General features: G+C 44.1%; 1 protein-coding gene across 1 annotated transcript; it reads right to left on the bottom strand.

The window, feature by feature from the left end:
* Positions 1 to 371: 371 nt before the first annotated feature.
* TMEM233 (transmembrane protein 233) lies at positions 372 to 15,196 on the bottom strand. Its single transcript, XM_053469976.1, has 3 exons — positions 14,932 to 15,196; positions 12,630 to 12,764; positions 372 to 604 (listed from the first exon to the last, which is right to left on the bottom strand). The coding sequence occupies exons 1-3, from the start codon at positions 15,109 to 15,111 to the stop codon at positions 593 to 595; spliced, it is 327 nt and encodes a 108-aa protein (XP_053325951.1). The 5' UTR covers positions 15,112 to 15,196; the 3' UTR covers positions 372 to 592.
* Positions 15,197 to 15,764: the final 568 nt, after the last annotated feature.

Raw genomic sequence — 15,764 nt, 5'->3', positions numbered from 1 at the left:
ATGTTAAAAATAATGTCACAAAATATGCCATTTTAAAAAGTTCTTATAAATTCCTTTTAAATTTGATGTACGTACATGAGATTTTACTCAGACTTAATCTTATAGTGACCTCTACTATCCCACAGAGTCACTATAAATTTGGAAGCAATATTTGCATAAAGTTTTACTGAAAAGGGTTAAAACATCCCCAAAAATACTTGTTGAACAGTTTTAAGCACAGTATATTACATACTTCAACTGGAATACATCTACACAACTATGTTGCCTTAATACTGATATAAATATATCTATATATATCTATATATATCTATATATACACATATATATATGGAAAAGGCAGATCTATTTTTTGTGAACTACAGGTTTTCTTTACATATTATAATTTTCTGTATGTTATTCAGAACATGATACATATCAAATTCTACAGTTGTAGGCGCACACACAGGTGTAGAGAATCCATTGGTTGATTTAGTAATCGACGGCTCTCTTGTTTTCAAATAAAATAGGGAAATGGTTTGCCTGTCTGTTTGAAGAGCTGAGGAATCTGATGTATGTTTAATTAAAATATTATCTTCGTGCTTTTTTCTGATGTTCAAATTGTATGCTGAAAAAAATACAAATACAGTTAAAACATAATTTTAGTGTATCTTAACATCTGTTATACATGTTAAAACAAATTAATCAGTGCACTGACTGCACTCCCCTTTTATTTGTATTGATCACAAAATAAACATATAGAGATGGAGTGAATAAATTCTACTTTAAATATATACTAATATGCTTAATGTGCTAATGAATTTATCTATACTATAAGTGCCTCAACTTTCAGATATTATGTTAAAAAAAAAAATGGAAACACTTATCATAATAATTCATTAATGCAATTTAATTCAATGTATTATTCAAATCCCTTATTCCATGATTCCTATATGCCCAGGGTAGCAGCCAATTCCAACAAAATAAACAAACCGAAAATTACATAACTTAAAAAAAGACAAAAAATAAAATAATATCCTTGTTTGGTTAATCAGCAATCCAAGTTCATCCAATTTTCAATGAATTAAAGTTCATGAAATGAGTGAATTATTAAATTCTAAGGATTTAGAATGGGTCTAGATAGGCTTGTGGCAAACAATAGAATGTCTCAGTTTTAATCTCCAATACACTGACCAGGGCCGGACTAGGAATGAAAAGCAGCCCTGTAAACATTTGGACACCAGCCCCATATATTTTATCTCGTGGTACTCACACGCATCCATCATACATACCCGAGTCACACTCTTTACCATCCAAATAACTATAAATCAAATAAATTACAGAGATTAGACATGATGGAATTCAAACGTTTGCTACTTATACTTTAGATGAATAAATTCCAGTTCTGCCAGTGTGTGTGCCAAAGGTTCTCCCTTAAGGGGGAAGGAATGTGAGACCAAAGGGATTTGTCCCCTGTAGAGCAGAATTAAATCAGGCCTTACAATTACAAGTTTCTGCGATTAATCCTTTGTGATAAGATCTGCTTATTGAAATAGCGTAAATTCTTCTCACTGATTTCTGGGCCTAGAATGTTTTGTCCTCTGAAGTAACTACAAAATCACCATACCGAGAGGTAGAAGCAAGGCACAAATAGACCTTGAACTACATGGGTGGCGGCAGCATCATCTGTGTAGCTCGCCAGTTTGTGAGAGTATCTATGCAGACATGAGAAGACTTTGCCCAAGCTTCAGAATCAAAGGTCAACTGAATGAAAAGTGTGAGATCATACTTTTTGGGTATTCTTTTTGTCTTCTGACCTGCTGGCCTTCACCCTAGCTGCAGACTTCATCAAGATACTTAGGATCTGGTTTGGCAGAGACAGAGTAGGCGTGAAAATCTGAGATGGAAAACTGAATAACAGACTGGACTTTGGAGCCTCAGAGGCTAATAAGGGAAAGGTTCCTGTTCTGTGAGATTATAGATGAAGGTGATGGCTTGTAAGATTACGTTAGATAGGTTCCTAACCTTTATTACTTATTGCCTGTATTACAGTCAGTATCTCTCTTTTTTCCATTAATTGAAGATGTGTGAGGGATAAATCTAGATGACAGAGCATCCGTACCTTTCTTTTATCTCAGTCGTCCAATGTCTATATGTTGCAGGAGTTTACCATAACATATTCTTGGTCATATTGTCATTTTAGCAGGGAGTGGCCTTGTGGCCTATTCTTTTTCATCAGGTGGTAATGTCTTTTTGAAGGGGTCACCATTCTGATCCAGGGGAGTAATTGTATGGTTTAGTCTGTCCAGGAGCTCGCCTGCAGTCAAATTCTTATAGTAGATGACTCATGGGCAGGTGAGCCTCTGCAGTTTATCTCAATGTATGCTTCCCCAGAGATAAAAAAACAACATCTGAAATATTTCAAGACCCTGAGGAAATAGGTGAGAATCAACAGAACTTTAGCGATCAGAGGTGTAGATAGTGTAGATTTGTTAGATAAGCCTTCCAGTTCTCTAAGGGAAATGCTTACAAAGATGTCTCTGAGAGATGCTATGGGCATCATGGAGCCACCTTGATAGCTCAGTGTGGTCCAGGACAGATGTGTTAATTTCCAACACAGCAAAGCATGGGCAGTGCTCTATAGTACCCTGCTATTTCTCTGATCACAGGGCTATTTGGCTCCAGGTTGACCTGGGAGGGGAGTTTTTCCTCATTGCACTTTTTAAGAGACAGGAGATTGTAAAACAACTGTACATTGCATATGCAGGTCATTTTACCAAGAAACAGGAAGTTCTACTTACCGAGAGCTTCTTTTCCCTGCCAATCCCTGGTGACACTCAGGATAGACTCCTCCTCCGTACCTGAGATAGGACAGGACTCAAAAAAACTTAAAAGCCCCTCCCCTCCTACTAGCTCCAGTGAATACCAAAGACCACACAGGAAAAGCAATCTGATGCAACAAAATTTTATTGAAAAGGAAGGGAGGGAACAAAAACGTGTCACCAGGGATTGGCAGGGAAAAGAAGCTCTCGGTAAGTAGAACTTCCGTTTCCCTGCCATCCCAGGTGACACTCAGGATAGATGTACCAAAGCAGAAGGGTGGGAAGACCTAAGGAGACAAAACAGCTTCAAGGACCTTCCGACCAAAAAGAGTGTCCTCCTGAGCCATCTGGTTGAGACGGTAATGCTGCACAAAAGCGTGGAGAGTCCGCCAGGTAGCCGCCTTGCAGATCTGGTCAGGCGAAATACAGCATCTTTCGGCCCAAGAAGTGGAGACCGCCCTAGTAGAATGGGCACGGATCCCCACAGGAGCAGTTTGGCCAGCCGCAGAATATGCCAAGTTGATGGACGCAACTATCCATTTAGCGATGGAAGACTTGGAGATGCTGACACCTCTGTTGGGTCCCGAAGTGGCCACAAACAAACGAGAGGACTTACGCAGGGGCAGAGTCCGTTCCAAATAGATGGCGAGGCACCTCTTCAGATCGAGGGAGTGAAGAGCTTCTTCTTCGGCTGAGTCAGGAGCAGGAAAAAAGGTAGGCAGCAGGATCTCCTGATTCCTGTGGAAAGCCGACTGAACCTTGGGTGCAAATTCCGGCGGTAGAGAGAGAACCACCTTATCCGGGAAAAAACAGAGAAACGGTTCCTTCATGGACAGAGCCTGCAGTTCACAAATCCGACGAGCAGAAGTAATGGCTACTAAAAAGGCTGTCTTCAGCGATAGAAAATATAGAGAAACCGACTGAAGAGGCTCAAAAGGAGGTAACGTGAGTCTACGAAGGACGAGATTCAAGTCCCATGGAACCATTCTGGTGACAGAACGAGGACGCATCCGGACGATGGCCTTGGCAAAACGTCTAACCGCAGGCAGAGATATAAGCTCGAACCCCAGGAGAGCACTGATGGCAGAGATATGAACTCTGACAGTGGAAGGTTGAAGCCCACTGTCGTATCCCTCCTGTAGGAAATCCAAAATGGAGGCCGAGGAACAGGAAGATGGTAAAATTCCTCTGGAACAACACCAACCGTGAAATCTCTTCCAGATCTTAATGTACCGCAGAGAGGTAATCCTCTTTCTACTCTGCAGAAGAGTTTCAGCCACACGAAAAGAAAAACCTTGCGCTCTCAGCAGTTCGCGTTCAACCTCCAGGCCGTCAGGTGGAACACGGCAGGGTTTGGGTGCAGGAATGAACCCTGATGCAGAAGGTCTCTCCAAGCCGGGAGCTTCAGAGGGGGAGAGAGGCCTAGAGTGATCAAGTCCGAATACCAGACACGCTTGGGCCAGTCTGGTGCTATTAGAATCACGGAGGCATGATCCTTCTTGATCTTTTGTAGGACCCTGGAGATCAGAGCAAACGGAGGAAAAACGTAGGCGAGACGGAAATTCCACTCCTGGGCGAAGGCATCTATTGCCAAAGGTTGATCTTGAGGCTTGAGGGAAAAGAAAACAGGAACTTGAGCATTGTCTCTGGATGCCATCAGGTCGATCTCGGGTAAGCCCCACTGTTGGACGATGAGGTCGAAGGCTGCCGGATGTAGAGCCCATTCGCCGCTCAGTACCGGAGTTCTGCTCAGGAAATCCGCTTGAAAGTTCAGAGTCCCTCTGAGGTGGATAGCGGACAGAGTCATGAGACGGGACTCTGCCCAAAAGGAAATCCTTAGAGATATACGGAGAAGTCGAGGACTTCTTGTGCCCCCTTGTCTGTTGACATAGGCCACTACAGCCTGATTGTCGGAGCGAAGCAAAACGTCTTTGCCGGTGAGCAGATGTTCCCAGTGATGCAGAGCCCTTTCTACTGCAAGCAATTCCAGACAGTTTGAAGGAAGAAGCTTCGCGGCTGGAGACCAGAGACCCTGCACGAATAGGTCCCGATACGTAGCGCCCCACCCCTTGATGCTGGCGTCGGTGGTGAGAAGAACCTTGGAGACAAGAGACCATCTTCTCCCTGCAGCAAGGATGTCTTGTTGGAGCCACCAGGCGAGAGAGGCCCTGACATGCGGTGGAAGACAGACAAGCCTGTCCAGAGCCAAAGGGTTGTCTTCTAGATTGTTGAGGATAAATCTTTGAAGAATTCTCATGTGGGCCAGAGCCCAGGGCACCGCATACCTTGCGGAGACCATCTTGCCCAACAGGCACATGCATAACCTCAAAGAGCTTCGGTGCGCAGAGCGAACCCTGCGTACTAGGAGCCGAATCCCCTTGATCCTGGCAGGAGGAAGGAAAGCTTTCCCGGAGCAGGAATCCAGGCGAAGACCTAGAAACGTCAGTTGTTGAGAGGGAATGGTGCAGGATTTGTCCCAGTTCAGAATCCAGCCGAGATCCTGTAACGTGTCGACCACTGTGGCAAGGTAAACGCGAAGAATCTGCTCTGTCCGGGCATGTATAAGCCAATCGTCCAGATAAGGAATGACTGAAATTCCCTGAACCCGGAAATGAGCTGCCACGACTGCCAAAAGCTTTGTGAAGACTCTTGGGGCCGCCGACAAACCGAACGGAAGGGCTTGAAACTGGAAATGCTGAACAGTCGAACCTCGGGGAATCGCCACTCTCAGGAAACGTTGATGCGATGGATGGATGTGAGGCATAAGGTGTCGAGGGTGGATCTCACAGTTTCTATCTTGAACCGGACAAACTGGAGGTAACTGTTCAAAAAGCGCAAGTCTATGATGAGACGAAGACCCCTCGGCTTCTTGGGGACCAGAAAAACCGGAGAATAAACCCCCTGGCCCTGTTCTGGCCAGGGAACAGGAACCAGGACTCTGAGGTCTGTCAACTGTTGAATGGTGGATAACAGGACCGACCACTTCACCTGGTCTGGAGGAAGGTGGGAGATCAAAAACCGGTCTGAAGGCCTGGTCTTGAATTGAAGACGATAGCCGTGTGATACAATGGCTCTCACCCAAGGGTCTCGGGTGAGTGAGAACCAATTGTCCTTGAAAAATCGGAGCCTTCCTCCCACCGGAATGGAAGAGGCGTCATGCAGAGTTCTTGGGATCTTGAAACGCTTTGGGAAATGCGAGTCTATCAAATCTTCCCCTTCCTCGAGGGAATCTGCCTCGGAAGTTCTGTTCTCTGGACGAGGGGTTGAATCTGGAACTATGGCCCCTAGATTGTCCCGGGAAGAAAGGCCGAAAGGACTGCCGTCTTTTAGAAGGAGGCTTTCGCTGGGGCATCCAATGCTTGTCCCCTGTGGTTCTCTCCAAAAGGGACTCCAGCTCTTCCCTGAACAAAGTCTTACCCTTAAAAGGGATATTAAGAAGCCTGTTTTTAGAGGCATTATCCGCTGCCCAGGCCTTAAGCCACTGGGCTCTTCTGGCTGCAACTGAGAGCGCCGAAGCTCTGGCTGTCATTCTGATGTTTTCAATGGAGGCATCACAGAGAAAATCCACAGCCAATTTCACCGCCGCAACATTCTTGAGAATGGTCTCTCTCGGGGTCTTGGCAGCAATATCCTCCTCGATCTGGGAGAGCCAAATCTTGATTGCTCTGGAAACTGAGGCAGAAGCAATACCCGGTTTAAGGACGGCAGCAGAAGCCTCAAACGATTTTTTAACCGCAGCCTCGGCCTTCTTTTCCATCTGGTCAGAGAAATGAGAGCCATCCTCCAGCGGTAAAGCAGTCTTTCTGGAGACCCTCATAACAGCAGTGTCTACCAGAGGAGTAGCACAGAACTGAGTAAAGTCTTCATCAAAGGGAAACATACGTTTAACCCTTCTGGACAGGTTAACCCTTCTTTCCGGGTGGTTCCATTCCTGCTTGATAATGTCCGATAGCGCAGGATGAACAGGAAAAGAGGCGGACTGCTTGGAGAAGCTGGTACCAAAGAACGGGTCACTCTTCTGGGTGGAAGACTCCTCCAAATGCATGGCTGACCTGACAGCAGAAATCAAAGTCTCAATCTCTTCCACCGGGAACAAAAAAGAGCTCTCCTCCCGGATCTCTCCTTCCTCCGAGGAACCTTCCTCAACCTCTGGATAGTCAAATTCAGAGTCAGAAAACAAAGGCTGATGTCCCAGAAGAGCGGGGTCTTGTGCTGCCGGAAGGTGATAGGCAGGAACAGGAACGGTCTGATTGTCGGAGCGAAGCAAAACGTCTTTGCCGGTGAGCAGATGTTCCCAGTGATGCAGAGCCCTTTCTACTGCAAGCAATTCCAGACAGTTTGAAGGAAGAAGCTTCGCGGCTGGAGACCAGAGACCCTGCACGAATAGGTCCCGATACGTAGCGCCCCACCCCTTGATGCTGGCGTCGGTGGTGAGAAGAACCTTGGAGACAAGAGACCATCTTCTCCCTGCAGCAAGGATGTCTTGTTGGAGCCACCAGGCGAGAGAGGCCCTGACATGCGGTGGAAGACAGACAAGCCTGTCCAGAGCCAAAGGGTTGTCTTCTAGATTGTTGAGGATAAATCTTTGAAGAATTCTCATGTGGGCCAGAGCCCAGGGCACCGCATACCTTGCGGAGACCATCTTGCCCAACAGGGACATGCATAACCTCAAAGAGCTTCGGTGCGCAGAGCGAACCCTGCGTACTAGGAGCCGAATCCCCTTGATCCTGGCAGGAGGAAGGAAAGCTTTCCCGGAGCAGGAATCCAGGCGAAGACCTAGAAACGTCAGTTGTTGAGAGGGAATGGTGCAGGATTTGTCCCAGTTCAGAATCCAGCCGAGATCCTGTAACGTGTCGACCACCGTGGCAAGGTAAACGCGAAGAATCTGCTCTGTCCGGGCATGTATAAGCCAATCGTCCAGATAAGGAATGACTGAAATTCCCTGAACCCGGAAATGCGCTGCCACGACTGCCAAAAGCTTTGTGAAGACTCTTGGGGCCGCCGACAAACCGAACGGAAGGGCTTGAAACTGGAAATGCTGAACAGTCGAACCTCGGGGAATCGCCACTCTCAGGAAACGTTGATGCGATGGATGGATGTGAGGCATAAGGTGTCGAGGGTGGATCTCACAGTTTCCATCTTGAACCGGACAAACTGGAGGTAACTGTTCAAAAAGCGCAAGTCTATGATGAGACGAAGACCCCTCGGCTTCTTGGGGACCAGAAAAACCGGAGAATAAACCCCCTGGCCCTGTTCTGGCCAGGGAACAGGAACCAGGACTCTGAGGTCTGTCAACTGTTGAATGGTGGATAACAGGACCGACCACTTCACCTGGTCTGGAGGAAGGTGGGAGATCAAAAACCGGTCTGAAGGCCTGGTCTTGAATTGAAGACGATAGCCGTGTGATACAATGGCTCTCACCCAAGGGTCTCGGGTGAGTGAGAACCAATTGTCCTTGAAAAATCGGAGCCTTCCTCCCACCGGAATGGAAGAGGCGTCATGCAGAGTTCTTGGGATCTTGAAACGCTTTGGGAAATGCGAGTCTATCAAATCTTCCCCTTCCTCGAGGGAATCTGCCTCGGAAGTTCTGTTCTCTGGACGAGGGGTTGAATCTGGAACTATGGCCCCTAGATTGTCCCGGGAAGAAAGGCCGAAAGGACTGCCGTCTTTTAGAAGGAGGCTTTCGCTGGGGCATCCAATGCTTGTCCCCTGTGGTTCTCTCCAAAAGGGACTCCAGCTCTTCCCCGAACAAAGTCTTACCCTTAAAAGGGATATTAAGAAGCCTGTTTTTAGAGGCATTATCCGCTGCCCAGGCCTTAAGCCACAGGGCTCTTCTGGCTGCAACTGAGAGCGCCGAAGCTCTGGCTGTCATTCTGATGTTTTCAATGGAGGCATCACAGAGAAAATCCACAGCCAATTTCACCGCCGCAACATTCTTGAGAATGGTCTCTCTCGGGGTCTTGGCAGCAATATCCTCCTCGATCTGGGAGAGCCAAATCTTGATTGCTCTGGAAACTGAGGCAGAAGCAATACCCGGTTTAAGGACGGCAGCAGAAGCCTCAAACGATTTTTTAACTGCAGCCTCTGCCTTCTTTTCCATCTGGTCAGAGAAATGAGAGCCATCCTCCAGCGGTAAAGCAGTCTTTCTGGAGACCCTCATAACAGCAGTGTCTACCAGAGGAGTAGCACAGAACTGAGTAAAGTCTTCATCAAAGGGAAACATACGTTTAACCCTTCTGGACAGGTTAACCCTTCTTTCCGGGTGGTTCCATTCCTGCTTGATAATGTCCGATAGCGCAGGATGAACAGGAAAAGAGGCGGACTGCTTGGAGAAGCTGGTACCAAAGAACGGGTCACTCTTCTGGGTGGAAGACTCCTCCAAATGCATGGCTGACCTGACAGCAGAAATCAAAGTCTCAATCTCTTCCACCGGGAACAAAAAAGAGCTCTCCTCCCGGATCTCTCCTTCCTCCGAGGAACCTTCCTCAACCTCTGGATAGTCAAATTCAGAGTCAGAAAACAAAGGCTGATGTCCCAGAAGAGCGGGGTCTTGTGCTGCCGGAAGGTGATAGGCAGGAACAGGAACGGTCTGACGGAAGGCAAAGAAGGTAGACTGCATCTCCTCTTTAAGCCAGGTCAAAAATTCTCTACCCCCAGACGGCTCAGAATCCGCTACAGATCTCAGGCAAGCGGAGCAAAGCTTTTTCCTTGAATCCTGCAAAACAGCAGGAACACATAAAGAAATAAAATCACCTACCTTTATATATGTATACTGAAAACAGGATGCAGGAATCAGACAGTAATCCGCAACAGCGGGGAATTGGCGCCAAAAATTCAAATTTGAATGAAAACGAGGCTTGAAACGCACTACAGGAAGTGCAAGAGCCTGGACCGGAAGTCGGCCGCCACCATTATGGCCGCCGTCAGAACGCCGCAACAGCGGCATTAAGCCCCAGATTCAGCGACCGGGAAGCCTCCCAGGGAGCAAGAGGTGCACCGGTTCTACCCTGGTGACTGCAACAGCAGACCAGGATGACTGGCAGGACGCGGGCGGCACAGCCGGAGCCGCCGCTGGGACGAGGCACCGCCGCCGGGACCACGGCGCCGCAGCCGCGGACACCGCCGGGACCACGGCGCCGCAGCCGCAGCCGCAGACACCGCCGGGACCACGACGCCGCAGCCGCGGACACCGCCGGGACCACGACGCTGCAGCCGCGGACCCAAGGTACAATAATAGAAAAGCGCCGGGCAGCGCAGCATCAGCCGTCCGGCTTAAGGTGCAGGGTATCCCCCAGAAAGGGGGCTTAGCCCAGGGAACATGGCTCCACCTGGAGCCGGAGAAAATAACAAAAGGGATGACGAGTCCTCCCTACCTGGTGTAGGGCAGGAAAAAACACTGGAGCTAGTAGGAGGGGAGGGGCTTTTAAGTTTTTTTGAGTCCTGCCCTATCTCAGGTACGGAGGAGGAGTCTATCCTGAGTGTCACCTGGGATGGCAGGGAAAGACCACTTCCCCACTGTACCGCAGTGTTAGGAGTACACGGAGGTCTAGCTTTCTTCAGGTGAAGCATGATAGGAAGAGGGACTTCATAAGGCTGCAGCCAAGTTGCAGCCTAAGTATAGTAAGACAGGAGTAGGAAGTCCAAAAGGTAGTTTTAGGCTACTATAAGGACCTTTAATCGCATAAGGTAACAGACCCCACAATTGCAAATAGATTCCTAGCCAGGGTAATCAACACTGTTTATCATGTATCTTGCTGTCTGCTGCCAGAGCCCTCAGGAAGGGCAAGACATTTGACTGGTCAGGATCTGCTCAAGCTATATGAGGAGTTGATGATGGAAGGCAAGATTCTTCCTATGATTAGGTAAGGTATAATCATGATCTTGTACAAACAGAAAGATAAGAATTGTGATTTAAATGAATGGCATCCAATCTCCCTCCTTAATATAGACAACAAGATCTTAGATAAGGTACTGGCTGCCAAGTTACAGTCAGCCATCAAATGAGGCCCATGGTGTTCCAGGCCACGTAATAGCAGACAATCTATACCTTATCATGGACATGATCCATTAAATCAGTGACTACAAATTTCAGGTAGCCCTGGTCAGTCTTCACCACAAGAAAGCCTTTGATTTGTCCCAAGAGTTTATGTGTAGGGTTCTGTGATACCTTGTTCTTATATTCACCTGATATACCAAGATATTTATCGCCTAGTGTTGGTAAATGGCTGAAAAACTGACAAAGTTCCAGTTTGTTCTGAGGTCAGACAAAGCTTCATCCTTTCAGCTTTCAGCTTGTCATCATCTTGATAGAGCTCTTCACGGACTGTATCAGACAGAAGTCCGAAATAATAGTCATTACCACACTTTGGGCCCACAGGAAAGCGCAGTTGAAGACCTTACACTTCATGGACAATGTGACTTCTGCTCCGCAGATTGCTAGTCTGATAAAGCACCCATCCAGACATACAAAGACTTCAGGCAAAGCTTCAAAAAGAGGGTCAACTGTGGGACATCAGAGCCCATGCTTCTTGTCATTGGGACCTGCCCTCTGAATTGTTGCCTTTACCGTAGCTATAGAGTTCATCACATACTTGGGGTCTGGTTTGGCGGAGGAGCATGGCCCTGAAAAGTTAATACCTGTATACACTTGGTAATGGTGTTGATGATTGTGTGCTGTGCTGCTTCACAGTATGCCTTGTGTGTTATATATAGTATGTATGTTCTGTCTTAAAATAAACTCTGTGTGCTGTGTGCAGAAGTTAAAACAGCAGATATTTTGTCTCTAGCAGTATCTATAATTTTTGCTAAGCTTATACATCCTGCACTATAGGTGATGGTCAGACCACTTGTGTAACTACAGGGGTCACAGCAGTTGCAGCCACTATCTCCTCAACTAGATGTCATAGAGGGGACTCCTAACTAGAGACAGCGTGTTTTTTTCTTTAGTCGGGATTCTTCCTTGCTCAGGCCTAGGACCTTCTTGGTAAACATGCACATCTTTGTCTAGTCCATCATCATAACTGTCTTAATCTGTTTCATGCAGCCAGGCCTCAGTGCACTCCCCCTTTGTCTACTTTCTTAGACAGTTGTCTTGTTCACCTTTGTTTAGGCCTGCACTGTGCTTTAATAAAACAGGCTAAATGGCTAAATTAAAAGCAATGTAAATCAGCTACATTAAAATACAGAAGGAATACAGCTATGTACGATTAATGGCCAAATAACAAGTATGCTTTTGAAGGCCCTGTCTACAAATATATGATGTGAACATCTTTATGTGGTTTCCATATGTATATTTTTAGGTAGAGGGAGAGGTCTGGGGAACTGAGAGTGTGACTGTTGAGCAGTCAAGAACTGGATATATTATATATTACTCAAATATAAGAGAATGCGTCTGAATGGTGATTTCCATGTGGGGAACGACCAGCACATAGAGGAATTTTAGTGGTACGCCTGTGTTGGGCCTACCAGTGAGTTAGGTACCCTAGATGGTAGAAACTTTGCTGAAGTTACTGCCAAAACAATGATTCAAAGCTTACATATTCATATCGCTCATACAGCAACAACTAACATGTATTGGTTTTATATTTCTGTAAACAGAAAGTTAAACGATAACTCAATTTGATAACATAATAGAACAAGTAACCCCGTCTTATAAAGCTGCTTTTGAACTATTAGCAGAAAATGTCCATCGTGGAAGAGTGGACTTCTTTCTCCCACTTAAAATGTGTGTGAGTGATGGTGGTAGTACTGGAAGTGCATGCTGTGTGCCTCGCCAGTAAAGTGCTATATAACCATGCAATCCCTATCATTCAGATTGCTTTTTTAACATACCGTTGTGAAGTGGACAACACAATATGTTGCGATAACCAGAAGACCAATGATGATTGATGCAATTGCAACGTACAAGGCATTTCTTCCTAGTCTCCTAGATCCTTCTATGTCCCCATCATTATAGCTGTTTAAGGCCTGTAGTATTAAAACACACATTATAAGAACTTGCAGATCTTGATCAAACTTTTTATCAACTTTTAAGGAATAAGCAATTTTCACACTCTTGGCACCTCTTTTCTGTGCAATATATTGTGAAAATACACAGAGGCCATGCAAAATGGACTCTAATGTACATTAAAAAAGAAATTAACATTGACACATTCTTAGGGTTCCCAGACAATACCCTAATGATCCTGTAGTTAATGTCCTTATGGTACATAGAGATCAGATTACATTTTCTAAAGGTGACATAACATACATACGTATCTAATCAGCATAATCAGCTACTATGCCACTATACTTAACATTTTGTGTGGTAGCCTGAAAGTGTTACAGATTACAAAACTAATTGCACATTAACTCTGGCATTCAATGAGATGCCAACTGGACAATCTCAAAACGACACCACTTTAACTACATTGGGACAACATTTATTATGAATTCCATTTTTAATATAGCTATTCTGCATTTCAAGTAGATTTTTTAAGTTAAAACTATACTGTGTACAATAATGATAATGTGTGATTGTTTCAGGTTGACCATGTTTTTTTTCTATTGCACAAAATTGAAAAGTAGAAATCTATATATTTTGGTTATTTTAAGTAGTATTTGGTGTTATGGCAATATAAATTTATCAACACTGACTGTAAGTGTCACTAACAGATGGAATTACCCACAACATCCCATTACATTCCCTAAAAATCTCAGGATATAATAACTGGATATTCTTTCTAGATAAAATGAGGTGTAGGAATAGGACAATGACTAATCCCTGACGTAAAAGTTATTCTTAGCCACAGGGAATTATCCTTGTTTCTTTGGGGTATAAAAGTAATGGATGGATGTTTTTATTGGAGGACATATGTTATAATTTTCACGTATTAACTTGTAAACAAGCTTGCTTATATTCTTACATTTCGGTCAACTGACTCTCTGTTAAGCTTATCAAATATGGATGATCTCTTTTACACTAATGGAAGGGTCTACTAAATATGCAAATCTGCGTCGTTTATTAAGAAAGAGAAGTACATATAGAGAATAGATCCTTCCTAGAAAGAAGAGAGCACAGCGTGTTCTAAATATCATTGCACTGTAAATTATACCTGCCACATTTATACAAGTTACGGATTACAACAATCATAAATATTAATAATAATACAGCCCTCTATCCTAATGTATTTGCTTCTAAACCCTACATATTGTAGGCATTTCTTTAGGATATTTCAAGAGTAGGTATGTATTGTACACATGCTAAAAAAGCTTGACCATATATATTAACGCTGGGATATAAATTTAATTATGAACATTAAAATCTGTTAGATACTCAATAATTCACAGTAATTGCCAACGGTAAGCAAGAGAAATATAATGATTTATATAGGAACGGAAGCCTGGAGGATAAACGACCATGGAAAACATATTCTTTTAAATACTAATGAGGGCCCATATAATTGTCACTTCTGTTGTTATGAATATATGTTTTTAATGTGTAATTTTCTGAGCTATTATAAGCTCATAGTAGGTTCGATACTAATGGAAATTATTCTGAATAGTCATGTGAATGTGATTTTATTATAATATGGAGGCTTGGGTTCTAACAGGCAAATATCATTTAGAAGATTTACTCTCGTAATAAATTTAAACTAGCTACTTTCTAAAAATGCATTAATTCCCATCCACAGAAATTTGAGATGATACATTATAAATAGCAGGTTCCTTTATTACATGTTATATTCAAGGGATCCAATAATACCCTTATAATTGTATACATGCACAATTAAAATGTTCTAAACCTGCTAGTGACAATTTTTTCTGACGTACTAGTGACAGTTACTTCTCAATAAACAGCACCAATGGTAATTCTTCCAACTACATACCCCGTGTTCTAATTTTGATTTATGTCACCGTGTTCACACTATATTTAAAGTGTGAGCCAACAGGATGGAACTAGAACATTGTATATTTTATATAATCTTTACATTTTTGTAAAAGAAGAAAAAATAATAATATGAATAATTAAATTGGGAATTTCATATAAAAATGGGTTTTGGTCTAAATCATAGACTATCTTTAACTTTGTAAAGTTGTATTGCATTGTATTTCTATTAGCAATGAACAAATTTAAATTTTCTTTAGTACTCACCATTATTGAGAAGACGAATGCAACGATGTTTACTGGGTAAGCAGGGCAAAAACATGCAAATATTGTAAGAATCAGGTAATTGCTGGGCCTGGGAGCTTGCGGGGATTCATTTTCGATATTAGTCTCTGGGCTGACTTCTAAAGCCCTTTTGATTTCGGGATTGGATGGAGTTTGAGACATGGAAGAATCAGTGCACAGGAAAGGAACTATCAAGAAAAGTTCAGCTGTCTTGTTTGAGGATGAGGGGCGGCTGTGAAATCCAAGTTAGGAGTTTAAGGAAGGAGTGACCTCATCTCTGCTGATGCCGGATCAGCAAAGTAGCAGCCAGGGTGCAAGAACTCAGGACTGTACAGCGTAAACCGACTACAGCTTCAACATGTGTTCATACATAGAAATTAAAGGGATGCATGTCATAACAAATTTGGGATCTTGGATATAGTCATTGTGTGGCAAAGATCTTGTCCAGTAAAAAGATACGCATTAAAATATACCATCTGTATGGGTGGATGGAAAGGTAACAGTTTTATCCAGTCACTACTGACTCCTTTATTACATTTTGATTAATATTACCGGTATTTGGCATTCTCGCAGACCCACTGTAAACTCACTTTGACTCTTGGTCAGAGAAGCTTTTTATATAAACACAGGTAAAAAAACAACAGACAGTATATATACAATATATGACCAAAAGTATGACCATATTTTTATATTATATATACATACACACATTATATGACCAAAAGTGTGTGGACTCCAGGCATCACACCTAAATAAGCTTGTTACACATCCCCATTCCAAAACCATGGGCATTAATATGGAATTGCCCCCTCCCC

The sequence above is a fragment of the Spea bombifrons genome, chromosome 1 (assembly GCF_027358695.1).
Source record: "Spea bombifrons isolate aSpeBom1 chromosome 1, aSpeBom1.2.pri, whole genome shotgun sequence".
Taxonomy (NCBI): domain Eukaryota; kingdom Metazoa; phylum Chordata; class Amphibia; order Anura; family Pelobatidae; genus Spea; species Spea bombifrons.
Note: the sequence above shows the minus strand (reverse complement) of the source record. Positions and strands in the feature narration are given on the sequence as shown.

What these genes read in the sequence shown, in the direction of transcription:
- TMEM233 (XM_053469976.1), bottom strand. Translation starts at nt 15,111, where the DNA reads ATGTCTCAAACTCCATCCAATCCCGAAATCAAAAGGGCTTTAGAAGTC. An exon ending in CATTCGTCTTCTCAATAATG is followed by an intron (nt 12,765 to 14,931) that starts GTGAGTACTAAA and finishes TTAATACTACAG; the next exon opens with GCCTTAAACAGCTATAATGA.